The sequence below is a fragment of the Didymosphaeria variabile genome (assembly GCF_027946475.1).
Source record: "Didymosphaeria variabile strain IMI 356815 chromosome Unknown scaffold_2, whole genome shotgun sequence".
Lineage (NCBI taxonomy): Eukaryota > Fungi > Ascomycota > Dothideomycetes > Pleosporales > Didymosphaeriaceae > Didymosphaeria > Didymosphaeria variabile.
In genome coordinates, this window is record NW_026611621.1 from 1,031,057 (window position 1) to 1,049,359 (window position 18,303).

At 51.0% G+C, this 18,303-nt stretch overlaps 6 protein-coding genes and 1 non-coding gene across 7 annotated transcripts; 3 read left to right on the forward strand and 4 right to left on the reverse strand.

Moving 5' to 3' along the window:
* Window positions 1–1,321: 1,321 nt before the first annotated feature.
* On the reverse strand, window positions 1,322–1,405 carry N0V89_002041. The gene has a single exon. It is a non-coding gene; the product is annotated as a tRNA-Glu (tRNA).
* Window positions 1,406–2,773: 1,368 nt separating this feature from the next.
* On the forward strand, window positions 2,774–3,979 carry UBP26 (Ubiquitin carboxyl-terminal hydrolase 26; the record flags this gene model as incomplete). The annotated part of the gene is made up of 1 exon (XM_056210852.1): window positions 2,774–3,979. One exon carries the CDS (start codon window positions 2,774–2,776, stop codon window positions 3,977–3,979), a length of 1,206 nt encoding a protein of 401 aa, XP_056074325.1.
* Window positions 3,980–4,212: 233 nt separating this feature from the next.
* Window positions 4,213–5,546, reverse strand: N0V89_002043 (uncharacterized protein; the record flags this gene model as incomplete). The annotated part of the gene is made up of 3 exons (XM_056210853.1): window positions 4,213–5,270; window positions 5,377–5,385; window positions 5,459–5,546. 3 exons carry the CDS (start codon window positions 5,544–5,546, stop codon window positions 4,213–4,215), a joined length of 1,155 nt encoding a protein of 384 aa, XP_056074326.1.
* A 456-nt stretch (window positions 5,547–6,002) lies between these two features.
* On the reverse strand, window positions 6,003–6,961 carry N0V89_002044 (uncharacterized protein; the record flags this gene model as incomplete). Its single annotated transcript, XM_056210854.1, has 2 exons — window positions 6,003–6,362; window positions 6,419–6,961. The coding sequence occupies 2 exons, from the start codon at window positions 6,959–6,961 to the stop codon at window positions 6,003–6,005; spliced, it is 903 nt and encodes a 300-aa protein (XP_056074327.1).
* An 816-nt stretch (window positions 6,962–7,777) lies between these two features.
* Window positions 7,778–13,171, reverse strand: N0V89_002045 (uncharacterized protein; the record flags this gene model as incomplete). Its single annotated transcript, XM_056210855.1, has 7 exons — window positions 7,778–8,301; window positions 8,353–8,967; window positions 9,076–9,871; window positions 9,946–10,255; window positions 10,404–10,534; window positions 10,591–11,236; window positions 11,916–13,171. 7 exons carry the CDS (start codon window positions 13,169–13,171, stop codon window positions 7,778–7,780), a joined length of 4,278 nt encoding a protein of 1,425 aa, XP_056074328.1.
* Window positions 13,172–14,490: 1,319 nt separating this feature from the next.
* On the forward strand, window positions 14,491–15,669 carry N0V89_002046 (uncharacterized protein; the record flags this gene model as incomplete). The annotated part of the gene is made up of 1 exon (XM_056210856.1): window positions 14,491–15,669. The coding sequence occupies one exon, from the start codon at window positions 14,491–14,493 to the stop codon at window positions 15,667–15,669; it is 1,179 nt and encodes a 392-aa protein (XP_056074329.1).
* Window positions 15,670–16,500: 831 nt separating this feature from the next.
* On the forward strand, window positions 16,501–18,044 carry N0V89_002047 (uncharacterized protein; the record flags this gene model as incomplete). The annotated part of the gene is made up of 2 exons (XM_056210857.1): window positions 16,501–16,611; window positions 16,659–18,044. The coding sequence occupies 2 exons, from the start codon at window positions 16,501–16,503 to the stop codon at window positions 18,042–18,044; spliced, it is 1,497 nt and encodes a 498-aa protein (XP_056074330.1).
* Window positions 18,045–18,303: the final 259 nt, after the last annotated feature.

Genomic DNA, 18,303 nt, shown 5'->3' on the forward strand with positions numbered 1-18,303 from the left:
GCGTCGATGCCGCAGCAATTCAAGCGAGACAACGTCCGCGGCCTACCAGCACAAGAGGCGGTATTCCAGATGGTGAGGCACCAATGCTCGGTCTTAATCGGAGCCATGTGCTGTCGAATATGACCATTTGAAAATAGCTAGGAGTTCGGAGTTCTCATTGCTAACAGACTACAGTATCTCAGTGTGGTTTGGACTCCTTCGTTGGACACACTTCCGAGGCACTCTTGCTGTGCAGCAGCATCCTGAAATCTGGAACTGCTACACAGACTGCCACTGTCACTGCCGGCACTACTACGACCGTGAAAACAACCGTTGTAATTACTCTGTATCCGCCTACAACATCTAGTAGCGGGCCAGGCAGGGTAGGTCATTTTCCTACTGAAGCATGACTGTATTGACCAAACCCGAAGCCTACAACGACGACGAAAGGACCGACCACCTCATCCACACCCCCAACTACATCTTCCAAGGCGACAACCACCGTTCAATCCCCAACTGCTTCTCCCTCACCGTATGTAACCAGACGAAGAGACCTGCAAAGTGCCCTGCGCTAACCGAACCTAGCTCCGCGGGTTGCGGGATCGTTGGCTATACCAAGGACACAGCTGCGTACTATTTCGACAGCTCTGGTACCAAGAACACTTTCGCCGCTTGCAGCGCCGCATGCAAGGCCGACTCGCAATGCAAGAGCTTCGGATACGGAGAGGCTAATTGCATGCTTTTCACTGTTGATGCGTATGTCGTTTCTTACATCAATTTCACTGTTCGACTGTTAATCTCGCATAGTACTTCCAACACGAATTACAACCCCATGTCTCCCTACACCTTCTACGACGTCAGCTGCCCCACCGAGCTACCCGTCAGGAAGCGTCAGGTCCAAATTTCGGTCGGTCTTGGTATCTCGTCGCTTTCCTCGGCATGCTCGTGTTTGATTACCTCAGGTCCAGCTGGTATCACCAAGACAACATCGGTCACAGTAACCTCAATGGCCACAGCAACACAGACATTGACTAGGACTGTTAGCTTGTTGCCTGGTGGTGATGGACGTGTCAGCTAAAAGCAGATGAGGAAGAGGTTGGATTACACATAGGACTCAACAAGCGCTAGCGTAGATATGCAAGATGCATACCATTCTAATTCGAGCTTTGTTTAAAAGGGTTCTCCCATTCAGCGTATAGACGCATCGTGATGTTCGTGTTCTTGGCAAGCTGGTGGGGTTGTCTTTGCAGCCCCCGCACACGAACTATATCATGGCTAAAGTGACAGCAGCACTACGTCTAACACTTTGTTCTAACGTTCTAAACGCGCAAAAAGAAACTCTTTCCGACACCGGGAATCGAACCCGGGCCACATCGGGATCTCTTCGAATGAGAGCGATGTATCCTAGCCACTAGACCATATCGGATGTTACTAAGCTTGATGTGAATGATGAACAAATTAACATATATATTGAAGATTGTTAGCAAAGAAAGTAGCACTGCGCTTCAAAAGATCTTCTGGCTCTATTGACGTGGTTACACCGTGTCGTGCAAACTGGTTTGATCATCCTTGTGGGACTGAAGGAAATTTTCGCTAGCGCAATCGCTTCCCACAGCACCTCCATCCTATCTTCTTCCTCAGACCACCTGGACTTTCCTCGCCACAAGAATGCATATATGCATTCAAAATTCTTACTGTTGACACCCAAATGAGATTTGGGACACGATCTCGCTGACAGTGTGCAGCTTCTTGCTTTGCTGTCCACCCACTTATTTCGCACGCAGAAAATAGCTTCCTCGTAGATATGAATGTCGGCCATACACTATCGGCTCAATATTTCGCAAATGCATAACCGCTTGAGTTCTCTTGGACAGTCTATCTCCCCCCTATCTTATGCGGACGCTTTGTATAGCGAGCTATAGCCGATTATCAAGCTGACACAGAAGAACGGGCAGATGCCCGTGATATCTAGTCTCACTCGCGGGCTTGTAGGTAGTCTGTTCAGATCATCACCTACGCACCCTCGACCGACACCATCATGTGCACTCGAGTATATGTTGACAGTGCGTGTCAAAGCAACCTCCAATAGTTCCTAGTCATACTCCAGCAATATTATACTCCCCCTTGACCAGACCTACATTCTTACAATAACGCCTAAGAGCCTATGTTTTGGCATTGTTTGAACCCTTGCAATCGTTTGAGTTGAGCTTTGTGCATTACAGTGTCCCGTCAGATGTTTTGACACCCTGTGCTTGCCCAGGCTGGATTGATGCAGTACCCACCCCTTTGGAAACTATTGTAAGTTTGTTTGGATTGCTCAACTGACTCTCAAACATCGCGTCACACGATGGCGAGACTATTTGTTGCGAGTGCTCTTTGTTGATCTTTCATTATTTGAGCAAGTTTCTGTACAATCTTGATAATCACACCCAACTACGTTACATCCCGAACCAACAAAGAGAATATGACGGACGACCTATTAGGGACGATTCTCAATCGGCAGATCTCTATCGTGAGAATGATGAATACCCAGCAAGCGGATCTAGCCAACTTCGTTCACAGGCATCACAAGAAGAGGGAGGATCTACTGAGTGATAAGATGCAAGAAATGATGGATGCAATTCATGATCTGAAAAGGTCAATCACTACGAGCGACCCAGTGAAGGGCTTTAATTTTTCAAGTTCTCGGCCTCCCACAGCCCTGTCTTTAAGCAAGGTAACGCCTGGCCCTTCCCCACCGAGAAGTTCTACCCCAAGGGGGTTAATTCGCGATCCTGAGAGGCACACGTGCTACATGAATTCGATTCTACAAGCACTGGCAGCCGTTGATCCCTACAAATTGGAACGAGAGTCAGACGTGTCTGTCGGAACGCAGCTGGGAATCAATCGAAACCCTACTAATTCGGACCACTATGAGCGCTGCATCTATAGGGAAGAGGAGTTCGAACTAAATTTGATGTGGGAGTTCTTGGATCTTCTCAAATTACTTCGCAGTGAGGGTATACCAGCGGCCGTTCCACCTTTTGCCTTCCAATTTACCTTCTCAAGACTTTCCGAGATATCAGACTACAGGGGAAGGGAGGAGCAAGACACGGCCGAATACTTCTGCGCTTTCCTCAACTACCTACGAGAACATGATTCGAACTATGGAGAAGTCTTCGATCGCCTGTTTCGCATTTATCCTTCAGAGATCGTGAAATGTAGCAATTCCTCTGAGGTGAAGGAATTGTCCGACCCAAGCTGGTATATCTCACTGATACCATTGCCACGCCTGCAAACAACTACTGTGGCGCAAGCGATGAGTGGATCCGCCCAGGTGGAGGCGATATCAGTGGACAGACTGTTTGCATACAATGCGAGGTATTATGATGGATGTCCGTACGGCTTCGATGAATGTGAACACGAAAAGAGGCTCTGGCTCCTCAAACCACTTCCAGACTTTCTCATGCTTAAGTTCGTGCGCCACGAGGTCAGCGAAGGAAATACCGATTGGAATTCGAGCAACAAACTCGCGTACAAGGTGGTGTTCGACAAGAAAGCCTTTACATTAGACCTATCAGAGTACGTAGAAGCTGACGGTAGCGAGCAGAATCAACTCATGTACAAGCTGCGCGCAGTCATCTATCACTCTGGCTCTACTTTTGCTACCGGACACTACTTTGTGGTGTCAAGGACCGACGAAGATGGCTCCAACGACTGGTGGCAATGCAACGATGGTGATGTCAGTAACAATCCGACTGGTCCTTATCCTGTGGGAGACCTCGCAAATTCCCAGGCTTATATGGCTTTGTACGAGAAGGTACAACCCGATCATTCCACGGTATTACAGAAGCAAGAGACAGAGTACGAGAAGGAGCAAGACAAGAAGACGGAGCAGGAGCAGGAGCTGGGGTCGGATCCAGATAAGGAGCAGCATGTAAGAAAGGTCCATCCGAAGGAGGTGTGTGGCCAAGAGCATGATGGGTTTCCATCGAAGGATGATGGTGAGATATTGCCATGAAATTTTTCCAATCTGGAGGGCTAGAGTGGAAAGAGGTGCTATTGGATTGTTCAGTACCATATCTTGTGTGGCTTTTGTGTAGTGTTGAGAAAATAGCTAGTATTGCCAGGACAGGTCTCAGGCTAGCCTGTCAATCCGAGATCTTCTCGGTTCTTGTTCAATTGGCATTGTAGATGTGTCCGATACTTTTCTTTGCTTCTAACGCCACCTTCAATAGCTTAAAGCTTTGCTGCCTACTCTTTCCCCTGGATGATATATCTGTACGCGTTATTGAACCACATGCCATGCTCTTCGTCGATGAACTCAGGTGTGGGTACTAAGCCTCTCCACTTATTCTGACCGACTTCAGTCACAAATCTTGCTCTCAGCTCTTTCAACCTCTTCTGTTCATTCTGTGCCTCTCCAGCATTGTACGTCGTGAACAACGCTGGCACATTGTTTTCAACCAGAGCCTGGATGGTCGGCTCCCAGTGTGACTTCGCGTCATCGCCGTCAACCCATCCACTGTTGAAGAGTACAACAAGATCGGGTCTTTCAAACGTAGGGCCCTGAGAAAACTCGTGGTAAACGCCCTTGTGGAGCGAGATGGACCGCTGCCGCCCGTCTGCCTTGCAAGGAGGACAGCAGTCGAGGTTCTGCTTCGCAAGAACAGTACCATCGGTTGGGCCTGGTATACCGGGGCCAACAGCTGTGATGTGAAGACTCTGTAGACCGGGTACCAGGTGCAGCATCTCTTCGAAATTCGCTAACGCCGTAAGCTCGCGATCTGTGGCACCCAGCATGTGAACGTTGAGATGCGGATTATCCCAATGGAGGTCCTCAAGGGCTGATGCAATGGTCAATGGCATGGTGAGGCTGTCCGTCGCATACAAAAGAAACATGAGCATTCTCTCGGCTTCGTCTTTCTCATTATCTGAGCCGTTTCTGTCGATATCATCCTCGATGCTGCTGAAATCAGGCTTGAATTTCCCTTCAATTTGCTGCTTGTCGGATATCTTCGTGTAGTAATCGAACCATCCGGCAGCATCTGCGAGAGACTTGCGGGTCTCACATGGGAATTGCGTGCATGTGATCGGAGTTGCTTTTCCGGTATCTTCAAAGAAGTTGATGCGGAAATTTTCACTGCGACGGAAGTTCTGGTAGGCAGCACATATCGAGGGCGAATGCTCTGGCGCAGGCGAGCAGTCAGGACACGAGAAGACCAGGCGGCAATCGTTGCAGTGATTCAGGGTGAGCTTGCGGCTTGCAAGTTGTACTGCGCTGCGGCGACAGGAGACACAGTAAGCTTGGGCTCTGTCAGAGTCAGTATGGAGTTTCAGTATACTGACAGACCTTACACACTGAACAATATAACGCAAATCGTCATCTCTTGGTGCAGCATTTCGGATCACCCGAACCATCATCAACTGCAACTAATCAGCTTTTGCCAAAGAAGAACACGCGCCTCACCTTCTTGTAGCCCACTTACTAGATACTCACGATATTCTTCCCATGTTCTAGATGCTTGATACTTCTCGTCCTCGACGTTGTTGATTGTTTTGAATATTGTACAATGGTTCTTGTGCATGAGCTTCCAATCAAGCTTCTGGCATTTCGCAGAACAGTAGTACGCTCGCTTACAACCCGAGCATTTTAGAATGTCATCAGAAGGGCTGAAGCAGCGAAAGCATAGGTTGCCTCGGATCGCACCGACAGGAAGAGAGGGTATGTCGACCGTGCCTGAAGCTGCTATGCGCTCGCGGTCCCTACATTTAGCTGGCATAATGGAGTGATTGGGACAGGATATTGAAGATGCTTCCAAATCGAAATGTTCACACTTAGTTCTCGACGGAGGGGTTGCAGTGCAGAGAACATTGAAGTTTCACTACGCGTTATGTAACGATACTAGTCTAATTTGTGCTAGCGCAGGCGCTAAAAATGCCCGCTTCTCCAGTGTCGGGTCCCAACACCTCACAGATCCACCCTTATATCCAATCCTGCCTACATTCGCCATGCCATCCACCTCAAAATATCGGACGTGGAATCAAGACAAGCCAGCCGCCTGGACAACCCAGTCTGCAGCCTCCTCGGCGACATCTCCGTAGCTGAGATGGCTGCCCTGGGGGTTATCTCCAGTACCGCAAATGCTATCCGCCGTTGCGCAGAACTCCTTGATCTTGTCTGTGCTCAGACCGCTAATGCTCTGAGTCTTCAGTGGGTCACCAAACATGATAGCACCAGTGACATCAGAGGCAGAGATGCCTTGGCTGAACGCGTTGTGGACCACCATGGCACCTTGGGAGTAGCCGGATACAATGATCTTGCTGTCAGGGCACTGCGACTTGGCGGTTTGGACGAGTTTGGCCATCGTAGGACCACCTGAGGCGCCCAAGTTTGCATTTCCCTGTTTGTAGGGTCAGAAGCCGTGTGACGTGTTGCGGAACATATATGTAGACTTACAGCAGCGTCCGCGGGATAGTCAACACCCTGGATCGTGACGTTGCCATCTCCCAACTTCGACCTCAAACTCTTGAACATCGGCGGTCCGGATATAGTGCCGACATTGCCCATCTCGCTCGTTCCGCGAGCAAAGATGACGGTCAGACCGGTACAGCAGTTTTTGTCCGTGACACCATTCTCAGTGCCACCGAGTCCACCACTGCTGCCAGCCTGAGGAGTACAGTTGCTGCCTACTGTTCCGCTTCCACCGGATGATCCAGTTGAAGTGGGCTGAGCTGCAGCACTCGTCGGGGTAGCAGTCGCAGTCGCAGTCGCCTCCACGTTGGAGGCCGCGCCTGTAGCAGCAGGAAGACTTCCAAAGGAAGGAATGCTGAATCCGGACCCGAGACCGGTTGATCCAGAGCCCAAGCCGAAGCCTCCAGTCGGCAAACTGGTGGGCAGAGAAAAGGAAGGTATGCTGAAGCCCGGGATGCTGAACTGGGGCCTGGGTCGAGCGTCGCTCAGACCTGCGAGAAGAAGAACGGAAACAGGTGTGTACTTCATCTTCAAAGTATAGTATTGAGTGAGTGCGTTGAAATGAATGTAAAGTGCACAGCACAACCAGCGACAATGGTCAGAAGAAAAGGAACGAGTGTGAAGAGAGTGCTCTGGTGCCGATGTCTAAACGTTCAACAGGTATGCGCTCCCTTTATGCATCCCCTACTCTGTAGACAGCCCTGCAGGTAGCAAAGCCGAGGCATCAACGCCCGATCGCCCAGCGCCACAATTTTTGTTTCAAACAAACATCGACATATCGCAGGAGCGCCATTGCCCTACTTTTGTGGTTGCACCAAACTATGTTTGCTGATCTATGCCTCTTAGGTCCACTTTCAGCGTTTCTGAACGTCTTCTAGCCTTCTGGGCATACATGTCTCCTGTAAAGTGAGATTAAGGTGGGGTGGTCTATGCAAGCCAGTCCCTGGAATAGTAACCTGGACGATCAGGATAGATTAAGGATGCGAGAATCGAGCGGAAGATGAGCGCAGGGCTGGTAGCGGGAGTGCCTCGGCAAGCGATAGCTGGTCTGTTTCACTAGGGTTGGTGGCGCGACATTGTGGGGAACAACGCACTGTCATTATGAATACAACCAAGAACACCAATGAGAATGGAAAGCCTTTGCAAACATCCGAGGCTGGTCGTTGTACAAGCTTTTAATGCTTGTAGAACACTGAACGCCTTGTTTCTAGGGACCTCGGACAGCGGATTCAAGGCAACGAAAATTTGTTTTGAGAGCCTCCTCTAGCTCTGAGCAAATGCTGTAAGTTACTAAACTGTAAAGAACGTCCGCATTGTCCCCTCGGTCATACTATCATCATCGTTTTACGCCTTCAAAAGTTCCGTCGCCGTTGCGAACGCCGCTTCCATCATCCCCTCATCCACGTTGTCCCCGAACCACGTCTTTGCTTTCTCTACGATCAACTCCCATGTCTCTTCCTCATCGGATAGCTTTTGCTCGAGATAAAGAACAATGAGTGCCGTGCTCAAAGCAGCTTCCGCCTTCCCACGATCAAGCGAGTAATCACATAACACTAGGCCATCGACCTGCTTGCGGTAATCGTCCGAGTTGATGCCCATTTTCTTCTGGAACGAAGGCTGGATAGATTTCCAGGATCCATCGAACAATTGCTGGGCAATGATGCTTTCGAGCAACGTGCCCTTCCCTGCAGAAACAATTGCTTCATCGTCGTCCTCACTGTCATCGTCGAGGACGTCATCTTCACTCTCAGAAGATGTGTCGGTGGCCTTCAAGAACCGAGTTACACCTGAGCTATCATCTTCCTCGTAGTCAAAAGACGTAGTGCTCTTCAAGAACTGCGCTCCGGATGCCGGAGCGCTCGGGACATCTGTGAGCATGTCAGCTCAGGCCGAACTACGGAACGCGTCTGAGGTTGTACCGTTCCCCGGGCTATCGAATAGACCATAGCCCATATCCTCATCCGAGTCTTCCCTTTCTTCTTGAGCCTGTCCAGACATCGCGACAGACCCTCCAAAATCCAGGTCCAATTCCTCCTCGTCATGAAAAGTCTCTTCTTCGAGGAAGTCAGCAAACTCTGTAGACACGTTAGATTGTTTCTTCTTTCCTTTGGTCGGCGCTGGCGGCGCCAAGTTGCTCTTGGCAAGCGATTCGGACCCGACACTGCCGGGTAGAGCAGGGCGATTGTACGACCATCCTTGAAATTGCTGCTGCATTGCCTGGGAGAGCAATGGCCCATCTGTGTACGAGTCCGTGGGGGGTTCCGCAAGGAACTCAGGATCAAAGTTGGAGGTGTTTCTCGTAGGGGCCACTTTTGCTCCTGTTGCAGCAAAATGTCCATGCAGTTGTGCAAGAGGGTTAGTCCTTGCGCCTCCACCTTGTGGATCTTCAAAGCGCTGAGCAGAGGTGGTTCCGGGTGGCAGGGTACGTTTACTGTTGGTATGAAAAGTGTTTTGCGTACCTGGTGCTGCGTTCGAATCAGCAGGAACAGGAGGTTCTCCAAAATAGTCGATCAGTTTTTTAGACGCAAGAGCCACTGATGCTGGCATTTACAACCACGATCAGCCATGATCTAGATCTCGAGGACCCTATGAAGCTCACTGGAGACAAGACCAACATCTAGAACATGTCGGAATAGACGTACCTGAGGAACCTAAGTAATGAGCGTCCCCGCCGGTAGGGATGAACTCTTCCCAGTCATTGAAGTTCTCACCAGAGGCTTTTTTCACAGAGCCATTAATTGCTTGCTGGCGCTTCTGTGCGATCTCGGCTTCGTTGGCTTCTACCGCCACAAAAGAGCAGTATTTACCGCCGACCTGAAATTCCACACCCAATCGGACGGCTTCACGTCGCTGTAGTAGAGCTGTCTTCGCGGGATACCTCTTGCTGATCGGGGTTGTCTCTCCAGGCTTCTCGCCATCTGTTATGGCTTCCGTTACCCAGCCTCGGCCTTCTTCAAGTTCTTGGGTTGCTTTGCGCGCAGCTAGCTGATGTATCATCTGATCAGGAGCCGTGCGAACCTCGACGGGTATCTCTAACTCAAGAGGACCTTGCGGCGATGTGCCCTTCAAGATAACGCTTTTTGGTTTCGCATTGGCTGCTGCAGGCGAAAGCAGAAGATAGACGCAGGAGCGATTGAATGGAAAGAGTGGAGGCATCTCATGAGGTGCTTGTAGGATCCTGGGCCGGTCGAGCTTCGGTAGACCGGCAAAAATGTCTGTTCCTTCATCAGACTTGGGATGTTCCTCCTCGGCCTTAGTATCATATAATGAGATCGGTTCCGCCTCCATCTTATCAGGCGACATAGTGGTTTGATCGCTTTGTTGATCATGGAGTTGGAGGCGAATGCGCAAGCTGTCAGTGACAGAATCCATACTGTCGTCTTCGTACTTCACTTCCAAGCGGTAATCTTTGATGTGGGGTGTGAGTGCACCCTTGAGCTGCAAAGATGGTCAACATTGATGTCAATGGCAATGCACAAGCCAGCCTTGCAGGATACAGTGGAAAAACATACCATCCGCACAACCTTGCTATCAAGCTTCTCGTTATTTGCCACCATCTGAGCAAATCCCTTCCCAGCACGGGCGATACCCTCAATGAGGGCGCTAGAAACGCCTCCGCCGATACCGATCGGAAATACACGAACATCGCCCGCCTTGGTTTGATCGTTGATGTAATCGAACACCTGTTGCTGGGACCAGATGTCGCCGTCGGTCAGCAGCATGAGCTCGGTTGGCATCTCCTTCAAGCGAGTTTCGAAGCAGGCCTTTACCGCGTGCAGCGTTTCTGTGCCGCCAAAATTCGCACGAAATCCGCTGATGTGTCTACATGTGATTCAGCATACGTATCTAGCCATGACCATGATTCCGTCCGTACTTAACTGCTTCTGCCAGTGTGTCCTGGCTGTATAACTGGCTCGTTGGCCAGAGAAAAGAATGACTGGTACCATAGGAACAAATATTGAACATGCACCCGATAGGGATGGATTTCAAAAAGACCTTGAGGGCAGATACTAAGGTTGTGATATTGCCCTCCATGCTCCCGGAGCGGTCGACAATGAAGATGATTTCCGGCTTCTGTGATTTCAAATTGAATTTGGGGACCTGAGCGCTATATAAGTGGCTGTTGACTGATGTTGAACTGCTTCAAGATTGCTTACAAGCGTCGTCATCAAGGCTCGCTGATTGGGGAGTGTTGGGTGGGTTTCCAAGATGGCTTGAGGAACACCTCCATCCTTGGCCACGACCTGAAGCACAAAGTCCTTCTCCAGCTGTGCGGTGCTCAGGGCAAGGGTAGCAGACGCTTTCGACAAGGACGGATCCTCATCGGCGGTGCTTGTTGACAAACTGCCCAATGAAACCTCGATAGGGTGTGAAGGTGACAGAACCTTCTTGATCGGAATTCCCTCAGCCATGCTTACGTCAATGGTCAGCGAGATTCCCTCTGTATCATCTACAGATGATCTTTTTATGAGTTTCCCAGGGTATGAGCCATATCTGGGGGAAATGGATGTGGGTACGGTCAATCGAACGCCGTCCACTTCCGCATCGTGTTTCAACTCCTGTATGTAGGTAACGGAGACCTCTACAATAGAATTCTTGGGGATGTTGCTGACAGACGTAGTGAAGACATCTGCAGCATCGGGTAGTTGCTCTAGAAGCGCAGCTTTCTCGCCGCGCTCTTTGGCTTCCTCGTAAGTTTTTCGCGCCTCTGCTTTCTCTTTCACGAGGCCATAGACAGTGCGATCTCCGACCTTGCAAACGAAGTCTACCACACCGACTCCATCGAACAGTGGAAAGGCGTATCTACAAATGACTAGTCAGCCATGAGAACTCTGGTTCAAGCTTAGCTAGGTAAGTACGGGCCAACAGAGGATGGCTTGAGGCAGCACAGAGGCCGAAGCAACGATTCGGACTCTCTTCAAGCTCGTCTTTGGATGAGTTGATGAATTTCTGCTTCAGCACCGTTCTGGATGCAGTCGACAAGATAGTAGTATGAGCGTCAAGTTTGACTTGCGGCAAGTAACATCGCTCAAGTGCCGCTGGATGAAAGTAGTAACAGCCACAAACGTGAGGAGGCATGTTGGTTGCGGACGTACCAGCACTCCTTAGGCTGGTGCAAACGATCGTTATTTGAAGAGTCAAAACTTGGGAATATCCAAGTGGTGCAGTCACAATTGCATAATAGGCGGGGATGGTATTACTTATAGTGGATGGGATGGTTGCCTGATCTACAATTATCGCCCCGCCAAGCCAAACTGGATCGCACCTGCGCAACTCCACAAACGCGAGGCGAGGGCTGTGAGTCACAATGCGATATTGCGTCGTATCTTTGAATGTTCTATTATTTGATGATTCGAAATCCCGTGTTACTCAGGAGCAACATCGATTGTCGCGCAGGCTAGTCCCGTTACGAAGTACTGAGCTACTTTTAGGTAGCCATTGGGGCTTGCGAGTCAGAATGCGACCTGGCTAGCATCTTTACCTTTTGCAGAGGTAGTCCCATGCAGCCAATGTATGAGTCTTTACCACTGCTATGAACTCGTCAATGGACACCGCTTCGTGACTACCACCCATACCTTTGGGTGATGGGCCATACACGAACGTTGGGATTCCGCGGTAGCGGAAGAACTTGCAGTCCGTACCTCCCAATCCAGCCAGCATGACTGGTTTTATGTTCGTGAATTCTTCGGCACACTTCGCAATCGTTTCTGCAAAAGGGTGGTCTGCGGTGCAGAAGTTTGCTGGGTTGCTGGCTGCCTCCTGCACTTTGTATGAAGCTTGAGGGAAGTCTTCTAGGTATTGGTCAATTAGATGGAGAATTGTCGCGGCATCCAGGCCTATAGGCAGGCGAATATCGGCTTCGAATACACATCGTTCGGCGACTGTATTGACCTTGACGCCTCCATGGATGGTTCCTATGTTGACGGTAGGCTTGAGAAGCACTTCCGAAGCACCTTCGCCCATGATTTCATCTGCGATCTTGCAAGCTCGCGAGTTGAAATGCTTCCGAATCTCTTCTGGCAGAGGAGATTCTATATCTTCCAGTTCTAGAAGCTTATTGATAAGTTTAGAAGCCACGATATTCGCGCCGCGCGAAAGGAATGTGTAAGCCCCGTTTAAGCCTTGAGCTTCGACCTTAAACGCGATTCGCAACGTACCCTTCTCGCCAAATCGGATAGACTGAAGACCACCAGGCTCGCCGTTTAAGACCACGTCGCCTAGCCAGCGATTTCCGCAATTCTCAAGTAGATATCGAGTACCCCACTTCCCTCCGGTCTCTTCATCTGATACAGCCATGAGACCTACACTTCCGTTCAGACTCTTAGCTCTTCTATGCAGGATAGCATATGCAATGACGGATGCCGCGGTTCCAGCTTTCATATCGACCCCACCCCGGCCATGGATCATACTCCCATCGCTGTGGCCTGAATATGGCCCCTTTTCCCACACGTCAGGCTTCTCTACGGGATACGTATCGATATGTCCGTTGAGTATCACGCGCTGCCCCGCTCCTTTGCCGCCTTGGAAGTCGGTGACAACGTTTGGCGCATGCGGTAACGGCGCGACGATTTCGGGCTTGATCCCGTTCTCCAGCAGATATTCCTTAATGACTCTTGCGGCTTCTGTAGTGTCTCCTGATGGGTTGGGGGATGGCGCACGGATCAGCTGCTGGAGGAAGGTGACGTAGATCCCTCGATTGGCCTCGAGTTCTGAGATGATCTCCTGGCGTACGGACATGTTGAACTGCATATGCAATGTAGAGTCATGCAATAATTGGGGTCAAGGTTCTGTTCCTTCGGCCGTATGCGGAGGACGGATGGTATTGAGTCACAATGCAGATTCCGTACTGGACGCGGGGCCAGCCCAAACACTGCTTGTGCAGTATTTAGCACGGCGCAACATGTTGCAGTCTTTATATGTGGTGTGCGCATCCATTTCCTGATAGGAGGCGATGAGTGAAAGTCGTTCGGAATGTTGCCGTCGTCGAATCTATCCGAAATGCCTCTGTAGAAACTCCGAGGTCCGTGCGGCAGAGAAGCTAGCCTGTTTCGACAGCGCGTCAAGCCTCCTTCCCATCCGCTCTACGCGTCTCGTTAACATATCTCAATGCGAACTCAGAATAGAGTCTGCTTTCCGCATTCCCTGCTTATTATCAGAGTCACGTCTCCTCCGATTCACTCCGCTCCGGTTCCTAGGACGCTCAGCTGCTCGTCAACTAGAAATGCGCGATCTACCGAATGTATGGCCGAATCTTGAAGAGATGTATCATTGAATACTAGGCATGTTCTTTGAAGATTCGACAATGTTCGCAGGCATATCTCGGAGTTGTGTCGGCGGCGCCCTCGTAAACAGCGGTCATACAGTTTCAGTGCGCAAATCTCAAGTTGTATCACTGACTGAGTTACCCCAGGGCACTGTATTCCACTGGCCAACCGTGTTTTCGTTGGGAAGCCACTGCTCCGCCTTCATCTCGACGCGTGAGAGTAAAGGTGCCGAAAGGGTACAAAGCTTTTCCTTTAGCCTCTATGTTCGAAGGGCGGTACGATTCATGGCTGTATGGCACTGTCAGTGGTGAGGCATGCTTAGGTGATGCCCATTCAAAAGATCACGTCAAAAGTGCAGCCAGTGTCAATAACATCGACAGCATCTTCAAGGCGGCTTTAAGAACATGCTCAGCTGCAAATTGCTCTGCAGCTTCGAACGATATACACAAATGCGAATGTATTTACACAGCAGACATTGGTATAGTTATGCGACGTTGATTCTCGAGTTGAAAAGCCTTTCTAACGGACCGGATCCATCAACGCCCAGACCTGGTGGTTGAACGTTTCGCCTCAAGCCGCGGTGTGTCACTACGACGAAAGGACGTCGCTTCCACTGGATCAATGCACGGTACTATAGCTTTCAACACGGCTCTGCGTTGACTAGGTTACGAAGTGAAGGTACACCGATTTCCCTAGAAGGAGCGAAGAGCGCCCACGGCACGTCTCTCACTCACTCACCCCAACCAAAAAACACCCACCTGGTCGAGCGAACTTCAACAACGCCATCCAGACATGGCGCGTTGTCGCGGCTCTTCTCGAAGAGCGCCCCCTCCGCGATCACCTAAGAAGCGAGTCACGCGGTCTATGAATAGTATTGATAAATCCCATCAATACGACACGGACGGTATGCCTAGCAAGAGGCGTGCCGATGAAGACGCTGCACCTGAACAGAGCCGCGCAAACAAAGTCCATATTGATTCCGCTTCAACGGCACACGACGCGGCCACACACAAGCAGCTAAGACAAGCTAAGACGGCAGAGAACGAGGCAGACGTCGCAAAGGCAGAGAGGGACCAGAATGGCGCGCCTGTCACCAAAAGCGTCAGCGTGCAAACCGTATCCGACTACGAGCATAATGTCCGTCTGAACGCAACCATATCCCTTCTTGCTGGTACTGGGTCCACAGTCGCAAGGCTTCCACGAACAACAAAGGCTCCGCTGGTCGCGAAGAGACAAGATGCAATCACACGTCGCGCCCATAGCAAACGCGATGATCCCAGGAACGGATACCTGACAGGCGAACCGTCATGGAAAGACCTTCCTCCGGCTCCTTTTGAAGCGCACGAGATGCGCCGCGCTGAGAACTACAAGAGAGAGAACGCACGTTTCAATCAAGTACATGACCGTGTACTATCTCGTTCGATGTCCCAGAACAAGAAGCTGGCTAGTGACTGGGAGAATTCGAAGTTGGTATCCGGGCCGACACAGAAGAGCAACGGCCAAACCGGTCGCGAGGCATCGCGAACGGCAGCGACGGTCGAGAACGCGCGGGACCAGCAGCCTTTGAAAGGAGAAGGTAGAGAGCTATCTCTTTCGCCAGTGTTTCGTATCGCAAACCCAAAGCCGGAGTATGAATTTGATCCTTTGGATCTTGATGCAAGCAGGGTTTGGCCTATTGGTGATTCTGTTCCCTCTCGACACCGACCGCCTGCTGATTACTCATTCCTAGACTTCCCTGAGCCCCGCGTAGGTAGTTCTCCCCTTCCTCATGTCCCCTTCCCTGAGCCACTCTTGCCCGCCAACAAGCCGCAGAGTGAGCGTACTCGCACGCCGCGTGACCTGGAGGGCGAGAGGCCTCAGACTCTCCGTGAGCGTTATCTGTCTCGCCATAATCATTTCGCAAGCAACAAGGAGGCGGAAATGACTCAGAAGCAAATGGAAGCCTATGTGGATTTCGATGCGAAGCTTTGATTGTACGGTCTAGTATTCTTACCAGAAAAAGTGGTCTGGCATAAGGAGTTGGTAGCGGTCGGCGTGTACGACAACCGGACTGGGCAATTACCTGTACAACGCAACGGCGCACCATTTTGGATACGGTAGACTTACAGTTGGGAGCTATTCTGCTAATTTCGTCCATTGGTCAATTCATTCATCCACATTTCCGGGGAAAGCTTGGTGCAGATCTTAGTGTGCTTGGTAGCGTCGTATCTTATCTGGCTTGGCTCCTTCCCATTGCAGCAACCCTCCACTTCCCACAGCCTCCGTCCAAGACGATCCGGTTCGCGGCAACAACATGGCAGAGAACGGCATCTTTCCTCGGCGCGCCGGACCCTCCGAGCCGCTCTATCTAAGGTGCGCCTCAGGTTTACGCTGATGTCACTCGCCATTCGGTTCTCTCACTTCAACTGTCCTTCCCGAGTTTCCTGTCTATTCTTCGCGTTCCAGACACTGGCGGTCCGCGATGCATATAGCACGGCCACATCCTGGACGATAATGTGATTACAGAGCTCTTCGCCAAGACTGCACGCGACAAATCACAACACAACAATTTCTCACCGACAAGCATTCACCAAGACCGCCGAGACCTGTAGTCAAGCGTTGCAGACGAGGTACAGGACTCCCGACTACCTGGCTTAGGAAGGTAGGGTTACATTCGATATCTCGGAACGTCGTGGCTTGCATGGCGAATGATGCTGCGGAAGGACCATGCAATGGAGATGACCGGCGCGGAGATGGGTATAAGAATACGGTGCTGCTTGCAAAGCAGGCCAGAAGCGTCGAGCTTCTTTGCAATCCCCCAACATGAAGTTCGCTACAGTCGCGGCGGCAGCAATGCTGCCTCTAGCTTACGGCTTCTCCAAAGATGACTACGATTCTGGTCGCGTCATGGCTCAGATGATGGAAGCTAAGGAGGTCAGTGCTAAAGAATGTGATTCCTGGTCTATACTTACGATTTCTAGTCCGCTTGGGCCAAGCACAAGGCTGCTGGTGCATACGATAACAAGAAGTGGAACGGCTTCGACAAGAAGCGCCCAAACAAAGATGTCATCAAGTGCACCAACGGAAAGGCTGTGGCTGTAAAAGGCGACGCAGACCAGACCTACAAGTGCAAGGATATCGATCTCTACGACTTCAAGACGCATGAAGAGCTTGGCAGCGATGGTGGTGAGGGATCCGGCTCCTGGGGATGGAGCTACCGCGGCCGCGAGTTCATTGCCATCGGGCAGACTGACGGAGCTGCATTTGCCGAAGTCACCAGCAAAGGAAAGCTCGTCTACCTTGGGCGATTGCCAGCCCAAGCCAGCCCTGTCATCTGGAGAGAAATCAAAGTGAGCGGCGACTACCTCATCGTCGGCTCCGAGGGCGTGAACCACGGCGTACAAATCTTCGATCTAAAGAAACTGCTCAAGGTCGACTCCAAGACGCCCAAGGTCTTTAGTACGGCGACTGACCTCACCGGCCTCTTTACTGACTATCTCGAGCTCGGCCGCTCGCATAACGTCGTTGTCAACTTTGAGAATGGTAATGCTTTTGCCGTCGGAGCTCAGCCTCGCAACTCGACCTGCGCCGCAGGCCTGATCTTCATCGATATGAAGAATCCCTCCAAACCTACCTCTCCTGGATGCGCCTCCGCTGACGGCTATGTGCATGATGCGCAATGTGTCATCTACCGTGGCCCGCACAAGAAGTACTTCGGAAAGGAGATCTGCTACGGCTACAACGAGGATACGCTCACCATCTATGATGTGACGAACAAGCAGGGTACCAACGCCGGCAAAGTCATTTCGCGGACCCCCTATAAAGGTGCCAGCTACACGCACCAAGGGTGGTTGTTGGATTTGCAATGGCAAACCCACCTCATCATGGACGACGAGCTCGACGAGGGCGAAATCGACCCCGACCGCACCCCCGCCGACTCTCCCGCCATCGACGGCTTCCCTGTCACTTACATCTGGGACATCACCAACCTTGAAGCCCCCAAGAACACCGGCTACTACAAGTCCTCAACGCGCTCCGTCGACCACAACCAATTTGTCTACGACGGCCTCGCATACCAGTCTAACTACCAAGCCGGCCTGCGTGTACTCGACGTCTCTGGCATCCCGCGGGACCCCACAGGCGGAAACGTAAAAGAGATTGCGTACTTTGATGTGTACCCCGGTGATGATGATCTGCCGGGTGGAGGAGAGGCGCTGTGGGATTTTGGCACTTGGAGCCATTTCACGTTTCCCAGTGGGTGGATTGTGGTGAATACTATCGATAGGGGTGTGTTTGTTGTCAAGATGAGCAAGTTCAAGGGGAGAGGTCATGGGAAGAGGTGGGTTAAGCCGAGGACGATTAGGTAAATAATCAGATGAGGGAAGAATCAATGACACGGGATTTGAGACTCATAAACTTCTTGGCTTGGTGTGCACTCCGTGCTGAAGCGCTTTTCAGGTATAATGGCCAGGTTCACATTAGCGACATTGTGACAATGACTGTTGGGAAGCGTGCAGGAAGCATGGCGGCTAACGATCTTGAAATAGTGTCAAGTTGAGCTGCAATGTCTTATGGTACGCCGAGATGCGCTAGATGTGATATCGATTGCACTACATACTTTCGCCT